The sequence below is a fragment of the Lissotriton helveticus genome (genome assembly GCF_964261635.1).
Source record: "Lissotriton helveticus chromosome 1_1 unlocalized genomic scaffold, aLisHel1.1 SUPER_1_unloc_1, whole genome shotgun sequence".
In the NCBI taxonomy this organism is placed as follows: domain Eukaryota; kingdom Metazoa; phylum Chordata; class Amphibia; order Caudata; family Salamandridae; genus Lissotriton; species Lissotriton helveticus.
This window is the reverse complement of record NW_027611648.1, coordinates 95352-117524: the sequence shown is the minus strand read 5'-3', so window position 1 is coordinate 117524 and position 22173 is coordinate 95352. Positions and strand designations below refer to the sequence as shown.

Genomic DNA, 22173 nt, shown 5'->3' with positions numbered 1-22173 from the left:
TAGTTTTCGCGCACCATTAGGTTAGAGGTCCCGGCTCCTTAGGTAGCCCCCTCCTATGTTTCCGCCCATTCAAGACATATTCTGTTACGTTTTGCATCACATGTCTATGTATACTCCCAGTTACACCTCTTTTCACTATTATCTCTCGCGACTGCTACACGTCACGCCTTCTACTCCACCCACTGTTACGCCTACTGCAATGTAATGCTATGTGTTCGCGCTATGTATATAAATGAATGTCTTGTTATTGAATATTAGCGCGCTCATCCCAGACCTAGCCCCAGCAGCTGCTGGGCCTCTTTTCCCCTGCTGGGCCCCAGTTGTCCTGCTGGGCCCTGTTACCCCCGTTCTATGCAGGTTGTCCTGATCCTGTCCTTATGCTGTAATAAACCTGCAGAAACTCCTACTACCTCGAATCTTGACTCTTATTTATTGAGCTATCTGTTATTCATTCATTCATCCAAAAATAGGGTATTATTTATTTATTTACCACATAATGGCGCCCGAATAGGGACTTGCCCTTTCCCCACGCGTCGGTGAAGCCACGCCGACCCCCTGACCCTCTGCAGTCGTGACGGAACTCTTCTGCGCAGTGGCAGATATTTCTGCTCAAGTATCCCTCAGGCCCACGGAGGAGACGGAGGAGGCGGTCCAGCATCCGAACGAGACGGTGGAGGAACGCGGCTAGTCCCGACCAGAGCCCAAGCCGAGAGTCCAAGGTCCGAGGGGGGACCCAGGGAGAGCCAGGCGCGAGCCGGTCTCTCCCTGGGTAGGTTCGCGCGAGAAGCAGGAAAGCAGGTGTGGGCTGATTAGGGAAGTTATATAAGGGGGTTAGGCTGGCAGTGGGGTAACTGCGTAGCGGGAGGCTAGTAGGGAGGTTTGTTTTGCGGCGCCCGTGTTTTACCTTGGGTCCTTGGGCATGGAGGAAGCGGCGGAGGTCCGGAGGGCTGTGAGGATCCTTTGTGAGGCGGGGCGCGAAGACCTGCTACGGCCGGGTGTTCCGGCGGAGGCGTGGGTCGGGTTGTCCCGCCCCCCTCGCAGGGCGTCTGAGGGCGTTTCCAGGGCGGTCGAGGCCTGCCTCTTGCAGGGCCTGGAGGAGGAGCAAGACGGAGACGCGGCTATGCCGGAAGACGGGCCTGGGCCGGTGTCGCCCGCCGTCGATATGGAGCCCTCACTGGATGCCCCGGGCGCCCCTCAGCAGGTATGTGCTTTGCCATTTATTCTTGCTGACACGCGTGGGGCGCCCGGGGGGAGGAGGGGCCGCTCGGTGAGCCGGCAGGCACCGAGCCCCAGCGGGCTGGTGCGGGGGAAGTCGGGGAAGCCTCCGGCGGGCCCAAAGCCCAAGCGTGGGAGGAGCCTGGATGTGCCTGGGCGTGTACAACCCCCCCCCCTGCAGCGGTGCCCCCTGCCGCCCCCCCCTGCGGTTCCTCAAATGACGGCCGGGGCCTCGCCTTACCTGTGGCTGAACGGGCAATGTTTCCTGCTCTCCCCCGCTGTGCCGGGGCCTGGTACGGCCCCTCACCTCTCTTTTGGTCCCCCACCCCAAGGTGGGGCTGATGTACGGCCCTTGCCGGACGCGTTACCTGCCTGCCCCCTCCCTGATGCCCCGCCTCCTGCTGCTGTTCTGCCCTCTGCGGGTGCTGCACCCAGTGGGCTGCCACCCCCGCCTGCACAGTCTACGGACGCTGGTGTGCCTGGCCTGGGAACTGCCACCCCCCCTCATTTGGCTACGGGTGGGAGGGGTTTGCTCCATGGGGGGGCGCACGCGGGCACTGGTCCCTCCTTGTTCCCGGTCCCCAGGGGTCGGCCGGGTGGCCGTTTTGGGTGTCCTGAGCCTGGGGCGGTGGGTGGCCATGGTTTGGCGTCGGCGACCAGTTCCTTGGGGGGTGATGGCGTTTTCGTTTCCGGGGAGCCTGTTCTGGGGTCCTCTTCCTTTTCTGGCTCGAGCGGCCGCAGTTTTCGTCCGGCGCCTTCGGCTGGGCGGCTGCCGGCTGTTTCTACGGGCCCGGGAACTGTCCACACGGCTGTTTCCAGTGGTGGGCTTCACGGGGGGCTATCTGGAGCGGATAGCTCGTCTACAGCTTTCAATGTACACAGTTTTCAGCCTATTGATTGGCAGTTTTATGATGGGGGTATTGGTGATGGGGCTATGCCCAGTGGCAGTGACCAAGTTTTATTTTCTGATGAAGCTTTCTGTGCTAATTTTCGTGAGGGGGATTTGGAGGAAGGGGAGTTGAGAGACACCAATGTTGGGCTTTTGGCAGCACGGGCCCAGGGGGGTGGGTTGGGGCAACCCCCTGTCTCTCGTGTTTCGCAGGAGTCTCGAGCGGACCGTGCCGGTGTACGAGGGGCAGGGAGTTCTGGACCTTCGCAGAAGGAGCATGGGGCTGTCACACTGCAGTCGGAGCAGTTGCCCAGAGGTAAGGATGGGTGGTGGTCTGTGTGGCAACCTAGGGAGAGTCTCCCTGTGAAGAGTACAAGGTCTATTGGTACGGGTGATGGGGTTGTGGTTGAGCGAGTCGCTCTGGCACCAAGGCTTGAGCGGCCTGTACTTTCGAACGTTTATACGGGGGATGGGGTTGGCGTTGAGCGAGTCGCTCTGGCACCGAGGCTTGAGCGGCCTGTATTTTCGCATGTTTCTACGAGGGATGGGGTTGTGGTTGAGCGAGTCGCTCTGGGACCGAGGCTTGAGCGGCCGGTGTGTTCGAATGTTTCTACGGGGCAAGTTGCCAAAGAGGTTTCTACTACTGGGAATGGTGGAATGGTTGCCCCACAGGTGGCGGAGGATAGTATCCTGCCGAAAAAGTTGCCTTATTCTGGGGTGGGAATGCCTTTGGGGTCTCATTTGTCCGAGAAAACGAAGAATCTGATATGGTCTGGGGCATTTGTGGATGTTTTTCGACTTCTTCATAGAGATATTCAGGCAAAGGAGGGGTCGAAGGAGGAGGAACTGGAACTGGCGCGGCGGCCCCGTGTTCCGAAGTCTATAGAGAATTGGACTTCGGCCTTTCTGATTTATGCCAGTGTTTATTGTCAACGTCATCCTGAGAAGGCAATTGCTATGTTTAAATATGCAGATATCGTCCGCAAGGCTCACAGTTATTTTGGTGGCTTTGCATGGTTGTCCTATGATGACGAATTTCGGGCCCGCATGAGCGCTTTCCCCGAGCGTTCGTGGGGTGAGGTTGACTCCGAATTATGGTTACAGTGGATGGCATCGGCAAATCCGCCTGCTACGACCCACACGGCTAGTGGTCAGCCGGTGCATTATCGGCCCTTTTCAGCTCGCCCCGCTCAGTCTGGGGCGGGGGTTTGGGGCAGAGGTCAAGCAGCCGCCACTGGCACTTGCTGGCACTTTAACCGGGGTTCCTGTAACAGGCCAGCTTGTAGGTACAAGCATGAGTGTTCCCAGTGTGGGGGAAAGCACTCCCTCACCCACTGTTTTCCTGGACAACGTTTGGGCGATCAGGGACGAGGTTCCGGGGGTAGGGGACAGCACCAACAGCCTGTTTACAAGGGCTCCTACTCCTATTAGGCAGACGGTCCTCGATTTCTGGCTGGTGGATTATCCAGATTTTGATGCCGCTAAGATTCTGTCTTGGGGTTTCAAAATTGGTTTTCGGATTGGATATCAGGGACCCAGGGTGGGCAGGTGGTCGGATAATTTGAAGTCGGCGAAGGAGAGTCCCCATGTGGTGCGGAAAAAATTGGATGCCGAGCTGGCGGCTGGTAGGATTGCTGGTCCTTTTGTATCTTGTCCTCTGCCTGACTTGATTGTTTCACCCCTGGGCGTGGTGCCCAAGAAGGCGGCAGGAGAGTTTCGTCTTATCCATCACCTGTCCTGGCCCGAGGGTACCTCCATTAATGACTTCATCGATCCGGCCGACTCGAGTGTTGCTTATGCCTCGGTGGACGATGCCTTACGGCTCGTGCGCATGGCAGGTGTTGGGGCATTGCTGGCGAAGAGCGATATTCAGTCGGCTTTCCGGCTTTTGCCCATCCATCCTTGGGATTTCAGTCTGTTAGGAATGCAGTTTGATGGTTGTATCTATGTGGATCGAGTGTTGCCTATGGGCTGTTCAGTGTCCTGCTCCCTGTTTGAAACTTTCAGTACCTTCCTGCAGTGGAGATTCACTTTTGTTACTGGCCACGTCCTGGTCTGTCATTACCTTGATGATTTTCTTTTCATTGGGGAAGGTCGCTCCGGGCAGTGTCAGTCGGCTTTGAACAGCTTTCAGGCCCTGGCGGAGGAATTGGGTGTTCCTTTAGCGCCGGACAAGACTGAGGGCCCATGTACGTCCCTGACTTTCTTGGGGATTGAAATTGACACGCTGTCTATGGTGGCGCGATTGCCTGCAGCTAAAGTGACGGAAATGTCTGACTTCATCCAACTGGTTTTGAGGGAGCGGAAAGTAGTTTTGAGAACTGTCCAGAAGCTGTTGGGGTACCTCAATTTTGCTTGTCGGGTTGTTCGGGCGGGCAGGACGTTCTGTAGACGTCTGGGTCTGTCCATGTCCGGTGCGAGCCTTCCCCATCATCGGGTACGCATTACCACCGCTGTCCGTGCTGATCTGACAGTCTGGCTTAGTTTTCTGCAGGAGTTCAATGGCGTGTCCTTGTTTTTTGCGGATGAGGACATGGTGTGGCAAGTACAGTTGTTCACTGATGCTTCTGGGGCTCATGGCTTCGGAATCTTTTGGGACGGTCGGTGGTGCGCGGCCGGCTGGCCGGCGCTCTGGCGGGACCAAGGTCGTAGCATAGCATTTCTGGAGCTCTTCCCACTGCTGGTTGCTTTGTATCTGTGGGGGGATGAGTTTCGGAATCGATCAATTTTGTTTCATGTGGACAATTTGGCAGTTGTACATCTTGTCAATCACCAGAAGGCTCGTGATTTGCGGGTGTTGCGACTCCTGCGCGCATTCATGCTGCGGTGTCTGCAATTAAATATTGTCTTTAAAGCACGGCATGTTCCTGGCACTTCTAACTGCATCGCTGACTCTTTGTCTCGATTTCAGTGGGCCGAGTTCCGCAAGTTAGCTCCTGGGGCGGACCTGGAACCAACAGCGATCCCACAGTACGTATGGGCCTTGGGGGATTGAGGGTTCACCAATTAGTCGAACATTCGGTGGCCGCCTCAACGAGGCAGGGGTATGTGAAGGCTTGGAGCGAGTTTCTGCAGTTCGGTAAGGAGTGGGTGGGCCCGGCTGGGGCTGGTTGGTCTGATGAACGTGTTATCTTACAGTTTGTGTTGCATTTGGCAGACAAAGGTCTGTCGCCCACTACCATTTCGGGCAAGTTGGCTGGGATTTCTTTTTATGGGCTACTTTGGTGGGGGAGGGATCCGGTTGGGGGGGTGTTGGTTCGTAAAATGTTGAAAGGTTTGGCCAGGCTTCGGGCTGGTGGTCCGCAGCTACGGCAGCCAGTGACTTTTGAGTTGCTTCAGTTGTTGTTACCAGAGTTGGAGTTGTGTTGTCATGATGCTTTTGAGTGTGCCAAGTTTCGTTTGTGTTTCATTTGGTTGTTCTTTGGGGCATTTCGGGCTTCGGAATTGTTGGGGTTACGGGGTAGGGTAGGCATGACTAGCAGTGAGGTAGTGTTGGAGAGTGACAGGGTGCGGCTGTGGCTGCGGGCATCCAAAACCGACCAGTTGGGGAGGGGTAAGTGGGTGTTCCTTGGCAGGAGTGGTGTTTCTGCTTGTTGTCCGGTTGGGGAATGGGAAGTGTTTATATCATCTCCATATTTTCTCCAGGGGTCTATATTTTGTCATGTGGATGGTAGTCCCATTGTTGCTTCCCAATTGCTGGCTGTCTTGCGCAAAGTTTTGTTGCGCTTGGGGAAGGATCCGGTTCAGTTTGGTACCCATTCCTTCAGAATTGGTGCGGCGACGGAGGCCGCTCGTTTGGGGTGGGACTGGTCCCAGATCAGACGCATTGGTCGTTGGCGTTCCAAGTGCTGTGAGAAATATGTGAGGAAATAGTGAATTTTTTGGATTGTCTAACATTTCTTTCTCTCCTAGGTCCTTGGCCGTCGGCCCCCGGAGGCAAACGGAGGGTTTGGATACTAGGGCACTCTTTTATTAAACGTGCAGCTTGCGCCGCTGCCACTCAGCTCTGTGGGAGATCGCTGGGTCTCAACAGCGCGGAACATGAAGTCTCCTGGCATGGAACAGGGGGCATGCGGTGGGGTGGGCTTTTTCCCGCCTTAGCTGCTTTGGTTTCCCAGTGTTTGGGGGGCCCTCCGGATCTCTTGGTGCTCCATCTTGGCGAGAATGACTTGGTTTCTCTCTCTGGGTTAACTTTGTTGAAACTCATGAAGCAAGATCTGGAAATTATCAAAACCACATGGGTGAGCACCATGCTGATATGGACTGAGTTTGTGCCTCGTCTGCAGTGGCGTGGAGCACGGAACCATTCCGCCCTTGAAAAGGCCAGGAGAAAAGTGAACAGGACAATGCGACCTTTTTGTCATAATTTGGGTATCTACTGTTTGAATCATTATCATTTACAGGTCTCGGAACATCATTTATTTTGTGAGGACGGTGTGCATCTCTCGGCTTTGGGTATTTCTTTTTACCTTTTAGAACTCAGGGATTTGATTAGTAAGGTTCTTCAGGTACAGTTATGGTGTGCTCCTTCCTGTCCTTTTGGTGGGGCAGGAAAACACTAAAGGTTTTCCTGGGTGGCGGGTTTTTGGTAGTGGGGGTGGGCAGCCTGGAGCGGGTTGGCCATCCTGAAGGGTAGCGTGGGTAGGTTAGGGGTAGTAGATAGGAGTTTCGTTCTGGGTTTTGGGTTCAGGTTTTCTAAGATCATTGTAGAGTTGGTTTTTGTAAATAAATAAATAATGAAATGTGTTTCGTGAAAATTTATGATGCACCTGTCCTAAAATAAAGTGGCCTTTTTTGCTCCTAAAAGAGAGATGTGGACAATGATTTCTTGCGCGAGGGGGGACCCAGGGAGAGCCAGGCGCGAGCCGGTCTCTCCCTGGGTAGGTTCGCGCGAGAAGCAGGAAAGCAGGTGTGGGCTGATTAGGGAAGTTATATAAGGGGGTTAGGCTGGCAGTGGGGTAACTGCGTAGCGGGAGGCTAGTAGGGAGGTTTGTTTTGCCCCACCCACCCTCCCTCTTTTTTCTTTTCCATTTGGGTGGGGGGGTGTGTTTTTTCTTCTGTGGTACCCTAGGTGCTGCTCCTTTCTTGGCCTGCCACGGTTAGGATGGGTGCCTTTGTTCTACTTATAGGCGGGTTTTTGGTAGTGGGGGTGGGCAGCCTGGAGCGGGTTGGCCATCCTGAAGGGTAGCGTGGGTAGGTTAGGGGTAGTAGATAGGAGTTTCGTTCTGGGTTTTGGGTTCAGGTTTTCTAAGATCATTGTAGAGTTGGTTTTTGTAAATAAATAAATAATGAAATGTGTTTCGTGAAAATTTATGATGCACCTGTCCTAAAATAAAGTGGCCTTTTTTGCTCCTAAAAGAGAGATGTGGACAATGATTTCTTGCGCGAGGTATCCGGAGGTCCACCCGTAATTGAAGTCCGAAGTCCGAAGTTCGTCGTCGTAGTCCAGTCCCGTCCGAGGCCTTCCGTTCCGTGCTGCCCGGTGAGTACCATTGCTGGGGTAGTGTCTAGACAGGGTCAGTCTAAATTGACTCCTGGTCCGTGGGTTGGTGGTACCCAAGCTCACAAACGAAGTGTTCACCTAGGTGGATACGGGTCTTGATGTGTTCCTTTATGGGACCGGTATGTTCCGTACTGTTATAGCAGTGCATCCAGTAACTCTAGTCTGTTCCGTTCTCGAGAAATCTGTTCTGTTTCTGTTTTCAGTATTTTCAGGTAGTATTCTGTTCGAACTGTTATTTATAATGTTGTTCAATGTATTTCCAATGTCGTGGTATGCCTGAATTGTTTTCCCAATTGTTATTGTTTTTCGTGTATTGTATTGTGTTCCGATTCAAGTTTAGAATGCCGCTCTTTTCCAAGTTACGTCAGTTAAAAACCAGAAAGGGTCTGTTAGAAGCAGCAGTTCCTGTTCCGCCTAGGGACAGTCCAGGTCACTTTATGTATCAGAAACATGGCATAAGCGCCATATTGTATCTAGATTTATGGGTAGAGTATACCAAACAGTTAGAAGAAAAGTATAGATGGCCCGTATCGGGTACATGGGATGCCGAATGTATCATGCGAGTAGAAGAAGCATTATGGAAAAAGAAAGCCAGACAGTCACAGAAAGATGCCATCGAGTTATGGCGTAAGGAAGCGCATAGAAGAACGGAAAAGGAAGTCAGAAAGTCAGAGTTAAGTAGAGAATCCCAAGAACGAGCCCAAGAAAGAGAATTAATCGAGATAGGTGAACAAGTCAGAGCCGAACAGTCAGACAGACAGAGGCATGCCCTTATTAAGGGTATGTATCCTCTCCTTGCCGAAGGCTTGCCAAAAGCGACCCCAGAGGCACCCAGTAATTTCCCGCCACCATTAGTTCCGACCAAGCTACGTCACAAACCGACCGCAGCTGATATTTTTATTTCGTCCTATTTGGATGATACAGTTCCAGAATATGCAAATCCAGTTCGCGCTCCACCAGTCCCTGTAAATCAGGCACTTCCCGTTCCTCCAGACACCGGAGTACCTGTTACGGTACCCCCGGGTCAGCCAGCCATACAAGTTCAGCCCACGTTACAATTACCGACCCTGCAAGCACGAAGAATGTCAGTCGACGATTCTAGTCTAGGGGCCGCAGGAGGAGGTCCTCCTCAAACCCCGCCGCCACACAAGCGTTTATCAGCACTCGAATTACATGCTCAAGCATCAGAGCGTACTCCTAAAAGTAATAAGTCTGTTACAGAAATCAGGCAAGCCCTTAACGAATGTGTTTATGATCCAGTTCCAGGCGAATATAATATGGTTCTATATTCCGTACGCGTAAGAAGGGTGACCGAGTATCTAGTCACCTTGCCGAATATGAAAGAAGATCTAGACAGAATATATCGTTTCATCCGTACAGGGGATGATCCAGAAAGTATTGGCGAGATTATGTCTCAAAGGAAAGCCGAGATTCAGCTCATGATATTAAAGTTCCTGATCAATTGTCTAATAAGAGAACAAGATTATCCGTCTAAAGATCCCGCCGAAATGAGAATCCTGACAAGGTGGAGTGATAATATAGCCGAGGGTAAGCACAAGACCATTAGTGCCATGGAAAGTATGTACAAGAAAATTCGTAAAGAAATAATAAGGTTACACGAACAGCGTAAAGCAGCACAAGTAAGCGAGAAAGAAAGTATCTCTGATCCTGAAGAAGAGAACGAGAATCCCGCCAGAATAGCGTATGTAGGAAAATCCAGATTTCCAGATCGCCATTTACGTCTAGAACCCAAGTCTGTTTTTCAACATCTAGCACCAGAACAAGGTTCTCTAGAACAAGTATTTCAAGCTACCGATCACATTCTGAAATCACGAGTCGGTTATAGCGAGTTAAGTACCATGCATGAACAAGAACTAGCCCGATCAGCAGTCCGATGGATTACTGATTCTACCACTTTTCCAGACGAAATAGTGGCACAAATGTTTCTGAAACTGCCCCCAGCCGAGCAACGACTGGTGGGTATGTATATGATCCAGCACCTCATTATTGATTCAAGTTTTGCCCAGATTATTGACAACTAGGAAAGAAGACTGGGATGCAATCTCAGCCTGTAAACAGAAACAAGATGAAGACATTAGTGATTTTTATTCTAGATTCGAGAAATGTTTCAGTATTAATAGTGGTCTCAAGACAAGTAGTGAGTCATACCCTCATCTTTTCGTTACCAAATTAGTCGAGAATTCAAGTCCACAAATTAAAAACCGAGTTTTGAAAGTCGAAAGCACCTGGCAAGCAAATACTCCGTCCCAGATGCTCCAGATGCTCCAGTATCACCAGAATAGAATCAGAGAAGAGCAAGAACACGAAAGAAAACGTATGAAAGACACGAAAATGAAAGTGCTAGTTGCACAATCTATTCCTCAAGACAGTCAGAAGAGGGGTCCGAATCAAGCCAGTCATCCTGCGGCTCCCGTTAAAGGGAATTGCAATTATTGTAAACAGCCAGGTCATTTTATAAACGAGTGTGCAGTTCTGAAACATAATATAGCTACTGGTAAGACTAAAGAAAGACCACGTCCGCCGAGACAAGAACAAGTTTCACAGACTCCTCAGTCACAGAATGCACCACAGACAGTTACAGTACCGCAGCCTATTGCTGCAACACAGCATGTTACTTCGCAGATGTACCAGTATGCACAGTCTGAGTATCCAGAGTACCAACAGTAATTATGAAACAGCCTAGAGAGGGAGGTAGGCTTGCCTCTCATCGAGATACCTGTAGACCAAGAAGGTCCCTATGTTTATAGTCAAGTATTAGGGAAAGACAGAAAATTTTTGATCGATACAGGGGCAAGTAGGACCACAATTAGTCATGCCGAAGTTCCAGGGGCTCCGCTCTCAGGCTCAAGAAATGTTTCCCTTGGATTTTCAGGAAAACCCATAGTTAATGAGATTTCAAAGCCAGTTACTCTAGAAGTAGGTCCATTGTCCCGTACTACTGACCTGTTACTTACTAAGTCATGTCCAGAAAATCTATTAGGTATTAAGACACTGAAAGAGTTAGGTGCAGTTATTTGCTGTTCCCCAGAGGGAATACGTCTGTTCCTACGTGACTTTAAGGGTCACTATGTATTACGAGATTTTGATTCAAGATTGTCTAATGTTCCGCAGCATTTATGGGCGCAAGGTCCAACTGATGTAGGTTACATGCAAATCACACCCTATCGTGTGACTCTCAAACCAGATGTAGTGTTACCCCGAATCAGACAGTACAGATTGCCACCTGAGGCTGTAGCAGCCTTATCCAAAATTATTGACGAGCTCATGGCTCAAGGAGTAGTTGTAGAAACTGACTCCAATGTATGCAATTCTCCGATCATTCCAGTCATGAAACGTACTGATCCAAATGCACCGCCAGTATATCGATTAGTGATTGATTTACGAGAGCTTAATAAATGTATTATTCCTCAGTACCCAGTTGTTCCAGACATCTCTTCCCTGTTAACAGCCATTGATTCCGAAGCCATGTTTTTCACTGTTATTGACCTCAAGAATGCATTTTTTAGTGTTCCAATTCATCCAGACAGCCAGTTTCTTTTCGGATTTTGTTTAAATGGAAGGAGCTATATGTTTACACGCGCTCCTCAAGGTTTCACAGAAAGCCCTAGTATTTACAGTCAAGCACTCAAGAGACAACTAGACAACATTCACATGCCAACTGACACTGCCCTGCTCCAGTATGTCGATGATCTACTGATCACAGCCCGTTCTGAACGTGCCTGCGAGCGAGCATCACTTACAGTCCTGTATTTTCTAGCCGAGATGGGACACAAGGTGTCACCTTCGAAGCTTCAATTCTGTGTCCAGCAAGTGGTATACTTAGGACACTTGCTGTCCAAGAGGGGTAGGCAGTTGACACCCGACCGTATCCAGTTAATAGCGAGTCTTCCCCAGCCCAGAACCCAGAAGGAGGTACGTGCCTTTATCGGCCTTACTTCTTATTGTAGACAATGGATTCCCCAGTATGCATTCCTAGCCAAGCCACTGATACAGTTAACGACACAGGAGGCAGCCGTATCGACTGTCCTCCCTTGGACATCCGAACATACACTTAGTTTCAACGAGTTAAAGAAAGCCCTATGTCAAGCTCCAGTTCTAGCTACACCGAACTACAGTAAGCCTTTTACACTTTTCGTTACAGAACGCGAAGGTACAGCATTATCTGTTCTCACACAAGATCAAGCAGGTCAATACAAGCCCTGTGCTTATTTTTCGAGCACATTAGATCCAGTCGCCCAGGCGTTGCCTGCGTGCCTCAAGTCAGTTGCAGCCACAGCACTAGCTATCAGACAAAGTGATTCCATAGTTTTAGGACACTCCCTGACAGTACAAGTTCCACATTCAGTAGAAGTTCTTTTAAACCGAACACAAACTCAGCACTTGACAATTGCACGTTTAACAGGTTATGAATTGACACTGTTCCAGCCACACATAGAAATTAGACGCTGCAACGTTCTGAATCCTGCTACACTGTTACCATCAGTTAATTCAAATCCAGACCCACATGATTGTGTGGAAGTAGTCAACATTACGACTAAGCCAAGACAAGACCTGACAGATATTCCGTTACCAGATCCTGACCTGACACTTTATGTGGATGGTTCATGTATGAGAACTAGTACAGGAGAACTAGTCGCCGCGTATGCAGTGACTACTGACACTGAAGTTATTGAAACACACCGTATTGATACCCTGTCCGCTCAAGCAGCAGAGCTAGTTGCTCTGACACAAGCCTGTATACACGCCAAGAACCTGAAGGTTAATGTTTACACAGATTCACGTTACGCATTCGGAGTTGTACACGACTTCGGAGTGCTCTGGCAGGAGAGAGGTTTTATGACTTCTCATGGAACCAAGATTCAGCATGGTCTCCTTATTCAAGCCCTGTTAGATGCCATACATTTACCGACATCTATTGCTATCATGAAGTGCAAAGCACATACGAAAGTTACTGACATTATTTCCCAAGGTAATGATTTAGCAGACCGCACAGCCAAGCTTACAGCACAGACACCAGACATTCCAGTTAATCAGACACAGACACATATTCCAGATCTGATTACATGCATGACAGTTAAGGACCCTACACAAGATGTCATAGATATCCAGTTACATGCTACTCCCGATGAAATCAAGAAATGGTCTGTACAAGGAGGGGTCCAGACAGATCAAGGATGGTTAACGAAGGGTAGAGCCACATGGTTTCTCCCCGATTCTATGGTTCAAGTCATTATCAATACCGCACATAGTCCAGCACATTTAGGAGAAAAAGCTATGTTAGACAGTATCCAGAACATTTGGTTCAACAAGCATTTACGAGCTGCAGCCAAGCAGAAAGTCCGTACCTGTATGATATGTTGTCAGTTTAATCCAGGTAAAAGTGTTCCGGTGGAACAAGGTGGTTTCCAGCCCCCTGACCACCCTTTTGAGGTCCTCCAGATGGATTATATTCAAATGGAGCGATGTCGAGGTTTCAAGTATGTCCTTGTAGTAGTATGCGCTTTGTCCAGATGGACAGAAGCATATCCAGTCCCAGATTACACAGCCGCGACCACTGCCAAGCAGTTGGTTCGTGAATTCTTCCCTAGATATGGACTCCCTAGAGTCGTATATTCTGATAACGGCCAGCCATTCTCATCCGAACTCATGAGACACGTTTCCCTTTTGTTAGGGTACCAGTGGAAGTTCCATTGTGTACGCCATCCAGAAGCAGCTGGACTAGTCGAAAGGCATAATCAGACTCTGAAAATCCGTATAGCAAAAATCTGTAAAGACAAGGGTGTGGACTGGTTAGTAGCTTTGCCAGTCGCTCTGTTTTACATGCGTATGGTCGCACATTCCAGATCAGGTCTGTCCCCGTATGAGGTCGTATTCGGCCGCCCCCCTAACATGTGGGGTACTCCTAGACCCCGAAGTATTACCGATGTTTCATGTAATATGCTGACAGATTACCTAGCTTCCTTGATGTCTGCCCTCAACTCATGTCGTTCACAGGTTGCCGCCGCATTTCCAGACAATACCGAGGTGGCACCGCACGAGATCGTTCCAGGATCCTTGGTGATGATCAGAAATTTTGACAGATCAAGTCCGCTGGAACCACGTTGGAAGGAGCCACGTCAGGTCCTCTTGACCACCCGAACTGCCGTCAAGTTAGAAGGCAGGAAGGGGTGGGTCCATCTTTCTCATGTAAAACTTTTCAAAGGACCAAAGCCAGTCTTCAAAGACATTGCCAAGAACATTTCCCAGGATTCGAAGGATTGCCAGAACATTGTTTTAAAGGACTGTCCCGCACCAGACTTTATTACAACCCCTCCCTTGTTAGAGAAAACTCCGCAACAGGAGTATAAGTTAAAGCTCAGGTCTAATAAGTCAGCCAGTTTGATTGTATAAGTCCTCCCCTAGGTGAAACGGTTAGACTGTTTCTGACATATATAAAATAGACCCCCATAGTGAGAGAGTCAGTCAAAGTTCACTCCAATGTATCGTTTTTCTGAGTTTCATATTATTCATCAGCATAATGATTTCTTGCACCAGCTATGCTTTATATCTGTGTTTTTCAGTTCCTCATGTAAATATGCCTGCTCATGCTACAGTAGAGCACACGTTTAGTGATCTGCCTCCTCACGAATATTCATACCGCCTCGCCATGCGTAATAACACATTTATCCGTATGTTACATTATTCACACCAGACCAGCAATGCCACTAATTGTTGGGTGTGTGGTCGACTCCCCCCTTTCCAGACACCGAAGGGAGTTCTGCCACTGTTTCCTTATCCATTCTCACACAATGGTTCGTGTGGAGCATGGTCCACGTTAATGTCATCCTCAACAGATATGTCTTTTCTTAACAGTACATGTTTTCCAGACAAACAAGGTTTCCCCCACAGAACAGGTTCAGATCTAGAAAATGAAGTATATAATATAGGAAATTATTCGTCGAATTTCATGGTCCTGAATGTTCAGTCTGATACTACTCCAGACTCACCCGCTATTTCAGTACTACCAGTCAAAGGCGAATTATGTGTCCGTAGTTATGGTTCTGTACATATAGGTCATAGTGAATGTACTACTGTTATCAAGTATAGTGACAGTGGGAAATCTGTTTTCAAAGCTTCACGTCATTCTTATTTTATTTGTGGTCAAACTGCATATGTCCGTCTGCCCCTCGATTGGGAGGGAACCTGTTACATTGCCTTCCTACTGCCACCTGTTTTTCTAGCCCCACCTGACTATCATAGGAATTCTTTCTTAGTACACACTAGACACAAGAGAAATCTCCCGATTATCGATTATACTGAAACTACCCTGGACATGGTCCGGTTGGTTCTGGAATGTAATTTCCGCATGAGGATGGAAAGTTCTGTCCTTTCTAGGTATTGCAGTAGCGATCATATTCAGCTGCTGCCTCTGTATACAATGTGGCCCTGCGATTTGCAGCATGTATGCTACCTCTTGTATTTCTAGTCCCAAGCCCCGTTCTAAATCCCGTTCCAAGACAATTCGAGACGAGCAAATGGTACTGTATGAAATGATAGACGGTATCATGAATATTGATGTTTCCTGATTGAAACGTAGTGACAAGGAGGGAATGTGGAAAAGTAAATTTTGCCATGTTCTGTGTCCCTACGCCTCATCCATCATATGTTATGTGTGCATGATCAATATGCATATGTTATTCCCCATTTCTGATTAAAGACGCAATTACAGTTGTGTCCACCTCTAGTATGCTATTTTCCAGTCCTCGTGAATACTACGAATATCAGGCCTATGTAAGTAATGTTGCCACGTTTCTCAGTGTGCACGTTATTCAATTATAAAGTCCCCGTTTCCAGGCCTCAAAAGGGCCCGGACCACAGATTCAGCTCCTGTCTCCTGAAAGCCTCGCTGAGGAGCGATACAGCCCCCACCTGTATCCTCGACCCTTCACTTACTTCCTGCCTTGCAGTGCCCGGTGCACCCCGGCTCTGCCTCTGAGTCTGCCAAAAGTATGTTATAGTTCCTGCTATCAGTTCAGTCCTCCTCCTCTGCATTCCTAAGCTACTGAACTGCATCAATAGTTTCCGTCATTGTCTAGCCTTTTCGTCTCCACGTTAGAGAAATACTGTATTTAATGGTCATTTAATATTCTTCACGCACTACATGTAGAATAATGCATGGTCCAATCTTAGAGTCAAGTTAGCCTTTCCCCTCATGACTTCTAGTTTATATCAACATGTTCCCTAAACATCAGATACCAGATAGGGTTTAGGTACATGTCGCTCCGACCCTCCAGACTCTAGTCTCTGCTCCTAGTACAGAGTTCGTAGCCCCCAGCTTCTCCTAGTAACACGTCATTGCTAGTTTTCGCGCACCATTAGGTTAGAGGTCCCGGCTCCTTAGGTAGCCCCCTCCTATGTTTCCGCCCATTCAAGACATATTCTGTTACGTTTTGCATCACATGTCTATGTATACTCCCAGTTACACCTCTTTTCACTATTATCTCTCGCGACTGCTACACGTCACGCCTTCTACTCCACCCACTGTTACGCCTACTGCAATGTAATGCTATGTGTTCGCGCTATGTATATAAATGAATGTCTTGTTATTGAATATTAGCGCGCTCATCCCAGACCTAGCCCCAGCAGCTGCTGGGCCTCTTTTCCCCTGCTGGGCCCCAGTTGTCCTGCTGGGCCCTGTTACCCCCGTTCTATGCAGGTTGTCCTGATCCTGTCCTTATGCTGTAATAAACCTGCAGAAACTCCTACTACCTCGAATCTTGACTCTTATTTATTGAGCTATCTGTTATTCATTCATTCATCCAAAAATAGGGTATTATTTATTTATTTACCACACAAGTCGAAAAGTACCTGAAAGCAGAGGGGACAGAGTCTGGGTCACTCAGCAGTGACCAGGGTGGAACCAGGACGGAACCAGGCAATGTCGGGCGCAATCAGGTGGTCGTCGAGGAGCTTCTCTCCGCTGTCACGTGGGCTCTGGGGCATCTGCGAAGTCCAGGAGCGGGTCACGATCTGTCCCACGCAGGCTCTCGCCGTCGGCGCTTTCGGCTTCAAGATTGGAGCAAACAACACTTGGCAAAAGCAATCCACGCAGAACCGGGAGATTGCTTCTCACTCGAACCAGGAGGGTCAGAGTGGGGGCTCCTTTTCAGGGGAGCTGGTGCAGATCTGGAGCAACCAGATTCGCAGGTCGAATTTCAAAGTTCGTCGGCACAAGGGCCACTAGCCGGCTGGCAAGTGACCGGGCCAACGCGTTGAGCCAAAAGAAGCAGAAGGGCCCCACGCCGCACTCGTCGAGTGTGGAGGGCTGAACTTCGGTGCAAGTGTGGCTCAGGGTTGGGGCTTCTCAAACCCCGGTGTAAAGCTTCGAGGGTCACTCGTGGGCTGCACCGTCAGCGTCTTGTGGTCAATTCAAGATGGCGTGCCCCACGCTTCCGGTCGCCTCCACGGGTCTCAGCTCTGCAGGGACTGTGGATCGGGCTGTTGGAAGGCAGGCAAGCTTGATCTCGTCGATCTCTGTCGCTCGAGTTCCGGCGGGAACTGCGACAAAGCAGATGTCGATGGCTGGATGGTGCCTGTTTGCACAGGGTGGTCACTCCTTGACCACAAGGGAGATTCTTCGGGCTTCTACGTTGAGTAGGATGTCGAAGGGTCCAGAGTTTCGTTTCTTATGTTTCATCAGGATAATCTGAAGTGTCTTGGCACTGCTCCCACTCTTATTCGAATCTGGGGGGCTGGATTACCTGCTAGGTCCCCTCCTATGGGTGGGACCCAGGAAGGGGGTGGATACACCCCTTTCCTTTGATCCAGGCCGCCCTGGCACGAGGGCTGGAGTGCCCCAGAACCGGTTTGGCCGGATTATGCAAGGGGCAGCCTTGTGCGCCCCAAGCAGTGTCTGGTTTCTTTCAAACCTCCCTGCTACAATCCACTATCTCCTGTCTGGAGGGTGATAACACCCCCCTGCGACAGGAAACCCTTTGTCCAGGCCCCATTTGGCTGAGTTTCGGTCAGCTGCAGGGGGTCAGACTCTTGTCTGTGGCAGAGGCATCCATTTTGTGGATCTAAGGCCTTTTTAGAAATTAACCGCATTTAAGTAAAGTAACATGTCTTACCCCTCTAGAGGTGTGGAATGCTATCCCCGTCGCCAGAACTGGCGAGGGGATAGTATTCCAAATCGTATGACACCTTACACGACATGTTTTGATAAAGCCAAACCAAAGTTGCTATATAACCGCGAGGATTATAAGGCACTTAAGAGTATATGGTATGGCCTTATCCTGAAACAGCTTAGGGAGTTGTTCCCGACGGCTGCAGACAGGCTCAGCTCATGCTAGAGCTCCATCTCACATTAAACCACGCACTCTGCCTCCAGGATTGATGAGGCCTTCCATAGGAGTGGCTCACAGGTTTATATGTGTCCAGATATAGGTTTAGATATAGGTATACTATACCTGAGCAAGGGGTGATTACACCACCTTACCCCAGCTGAGTGATCAGCCAGTTGTGTCAATTTAAGAACCAGCCAGGGGTGGCAAAAGATATGCTGCAGCCCCTGGTAGGCCTTGGTGGCTCCTATGCCCTGGGCACCTATAGTGCATTATACAGGGGCTGACAAGGAGTCCATTTCCAATTGTGGTATGTACCTAGGGTACATGGAATCCATTTTACAGAGAGAGCAGATGGCCTGGGGCCCTGATTAGCAGGGAACCAGGTCAACTAAGTCAAAAAACCAGCTAAACACAGGCAAAAAATCTGGGGTAACCATAGTCAGGTAGCCACCTTCCTACACACTCCTCTTGTGAAGTGTGATGGTACCTTATGGGTGGATGGTTCATGCTTCAAGCTTCCGAATGGTGATACGACTGCGGCATATGCTGTTACGACTTTGCATACGATTGTTGAAGCTGCACGTATCCCACATAATTCAGCCCAAGCAGCAGAGTTGATTGCACTTACGAGAGCGTGTGTATTGTCGAAAGGAAAGAAAGTGACCATATATACTGACAGCCAGTATGCGTTTGGTGTGGCTCACAGTTTTGGACGATTGTGGAAAGAACGTGGGTTTCTGACTTCGCATGGAACCAAGATTCAGCATGGTCAGTTGGTGAATGAGCTTCTCGAGTCACTTACTTTGCCACTACAAGTTGCGATTGTGAAATGTAGTGCACACAAGAAGGTTACTGATGATGTTGGTCATGGCAATGCATTTGCTGACGAAGTCGCAAAAGAAACAGCAAGGGATGTGATGAGTCGAATGTATGTTGCAGGCCCTGCAAGATGGGTTGGTGACGTTGGAATGTGTGAAGATACGATAGAGAGTGTGAAGTTTATTCAAGCTGAAGCTACAGAGAAAGAGTTGAGTGTGTGGAGAGAGAGTACGGGTAAATTGGATGCAAATGGTTGTTGGGTTCAATTGTCAGAGCATCAGCGATGGTTGTTACCCGATGCGTATGTGCTTGCAGTGGTTACAATGGCGCATGGAATGGCTCATATCAGTGTGAAAGGGATTTGTAAGTTGTTGGCTCCAATATGGCAAAATGCTGGAATTCCTAAGTGTGCAGAGAATGTGGTCAAGAATTGCATGGTGTGTCTGAAATACAATCCTGGTAGGGGAACCCCAACTCCAGCTGGTCATTTTGCACCTCTAACGTATCCGTTCGAGGTTTTGCAGCTAGATTTCATCCACGTGGAAAGATGCAACAACCTGAAATATGTACTCGTGGTTGTTTGTGCCTTTTCGAGATGGGTGGCAGCATATCCCCTGTAAGATAACACTGCCTTATCCACAGCTAAAGCCCTTGTCAAAGAATTTTTCCCTAGGTTTGGTTTGCCGAGAATGGTCTGGAGTGATAATGGGAGTGAATTTGTGGGTCGAGTGATGAAGAGAGTATGTGAAGGGCTAGGTATACGCCAAAAATTTCACGCTGCAAATCACCCCCAATCAGCTGGACTAGTAGAGTGCTACAATGGCACTCTAAAACTTAAACTGGCCAAGATACAAGCAAGCTCTGGCCTCAAATGGCCCGATGCTTTACCATTAGCACTTCTATCGACAAGAATGACTGTGCATTCGCGAGTGGGACTTAGTCCATACGAGATTGTGTTCGGCCGTCCGGCCAACATATGGGGAGTGCCAAGACCGACAAAGTTCAGTGAAATTGAACACCCTGTACTGCTTGATTACTTGTATGATTTGACGGCTAAATTGCGTGTTTTACACCAACAGGTTCACGATACTTTTCCTCAGGTGTCTGAAGATCCAGGGTACATCATCGATCCTGGATCATGGGTCCTGGTTAAAAACTTCCAGCGGAAAAAGAATGAACAGCCCCGGTGGACCGGCCCCTATCTAGTCCTTTTGTCAACGAGATCCGCCGTGCGAGTGGAAAGAAAAAATAACTGGATCCACGGCGTACATTGTAAGAGGGTCCCTTTGCCTCTGCCGTACGACCGGTGGGTCCAGGAGGGTATCGCTGACTCTGAGACTGAGACTGTGCCTCGTTTTCTGCCTTTCAGCGATGCACGTGTAAAAGGAACAAACTCTGAACGTGAAAGTGACAATCTTTTGCAAGAAGCTGTGCCACCGTCAATTCGATTGGACACTACAGAGCCTGAACTTTTGTTCCAAGACCAGACATTACCTGGAAAAAGCCGTTATAATCTGAGGCCTAGAACTATGGACAAATACAATTCTTTTCTTTGCTATTTTTGAAAGTGCAGCTCTCTCATCTGAGAAACTTTTTTATTTTTGTTTTTCGAACCGCCATCCGGGTTCAGCTGTAGGGTCGCGGTTGCCGAAGTCTTTGGAGTGCAAGCCGAAGACACAAGGTCGACGGTTCTGGTTGGTCTAAGGGAGTTGCCCTGGACTGACAGAAGCATTCCTTAACATAGAACATCCTACCACCGCGAGCAGCAATTAGAGAGAATGGAGTTTTTCGAGATGGAGAGACCTGCCAAAGAGATGAACTTTAAAGCCAAAATGTGTATAATGATGACCAAGAAACGTTTTTTGATGTTATGCATTTTCATGTTACTTAGTGTAATGACGTTTTTAATAGGATATGTTTTATTCTCTTTTCGAGTGACATTTGCACCCACTACACCGCCCATACCTCCTTCTACTGTTTCCTCGCATTTTTTTCATCCTCTGCCTGAACATGAGTCCGCTAGAAGATTAGAGTTCATTAATAACTCCTTTGTTCAGCTTTTGCACCAACACCAATTAGTAGTGAACACAACTAACTGTTGGGTGTGTGGTCTTATGCCTCATACCACTGACAAAGGTATCCCTTACCTGATCCTGCCATTCAGTCATAATGGTTCTGTATGGGCATACAGAACAATGTTCATTTAAGCCAGTGAAGCTCACCCCCTACGTTCTGTGAAGGACAATCTGAAGAATAGTGCTCTAGTTAAGGGTATAGTCAATATGATTAGAGGAACTATCTCTTATGAGACTATCCCAAGAGATGAGACACTAGCATATATTGGATGGAACGTAACCGGATATGGAGTTAGTCTGAGTGAGAACCAGCGGGCAAAAAGATCCTCCCCGATTTGGGTCGTACCCCATCAGGGTCATCTATGTCTGCAAGGTAATGGCAAGAATCCCAGAGCTCAGCTAGGGGAGAGTATCTGCACTGAGACGTATGTTTTTGCGTCCCAGACTTTCCCATCGTTTCTAGCAGCTAAGGGTACCTATTTCATCTGCTACGATAGAGCATACACATGGTTGCCCCCTGACTTCTCAGGCACATGTTTTGTTTCGTTCCTGTTGCCTCCCACCTACACAGCTGCGGCAGATTACCACAAGACAAGGGTAGTTAGAGGCGTCGTCAGCAAGGAAGACACTGCAGGACAAGAATTGGGAGATTTCTTGAAGGGCTTTCTGCCGTTTTGGGGACCTATGGTTAACAGTAGGAATATAAGGCAATTGACAAGGGTGGTTGAGTCCACCGTAGTTGAAACTGCCGGTGCCCTTAGTAACTTGACTGCTGAGCTCCAGTCGGATCGTCTTATGACTCTTCAGAACAGAGTTGCGTTAGATGTCATACTTGCAGACCGAGGTGGGGTATGTAAAGTGATCCAGTCCAGTTGCTGTGTTTTCATTCCAGATAACGCTCCGACAGTGTACCAGGCCATCTCCAAACTGCATAAGATCTCTGAATCTATTCATGTGGATAAAGGAGATTGGTCGTTGATGGGATGGTTCTGGGAGCTGTTGTCTGCCTGGGGATGGAAGATTCTAATGATCATTGGGATGACCTTAGCCATTCTTTTCCTGTTCTGTCTGTGCGTACAGTGTGCTCCTACTATATGTGGCCTCTGTGCTACATCGTGTGTAAGGAAACCTGTATCAAGGGACGAGCTAAGTAATAGGATGATGCAACAGCAACATCTCAATGAATTCATGAATATAGACCTGGACTCAGATTAGCGTGTGTGTAGGTTAATTGCCTATGTAAGGGCAAAAGGAGGGGCTGTGGTACTGAAATTCTGGACCCGTGTCATAAACATCATCGTATCATAACAATTTTGGTATCAGAAG

At 48.9% G+C, this 22173-nt stretch overlaps 1 protein-coding gene across 1 annotated transcript; it reads left to right on the top strand.

Annotated features, from left to right (window-relative positions):
* The first annotated feature begins 1120 nt into the window (after nt 1-1120).
* On the top strand, nt 1121-20337 carry LOC144805421 (uncharacterized). Its single transcript, XM_078671980.1, has 5 exons — nt 1121-1201; nt 6017-6051; nt 10307-10327; nt 17720-17747; nt 19852-20337. Exons 1-5 carry the CDS (start codon nt 1121-1123, stop codon nt 20335-20337), a joined length of 651 nt encoding a protein of 216 aa, XP_078528106.1.
* The last annotated feature ends 1836 nt before the right edge of the window (nt 20338-22173 follow it).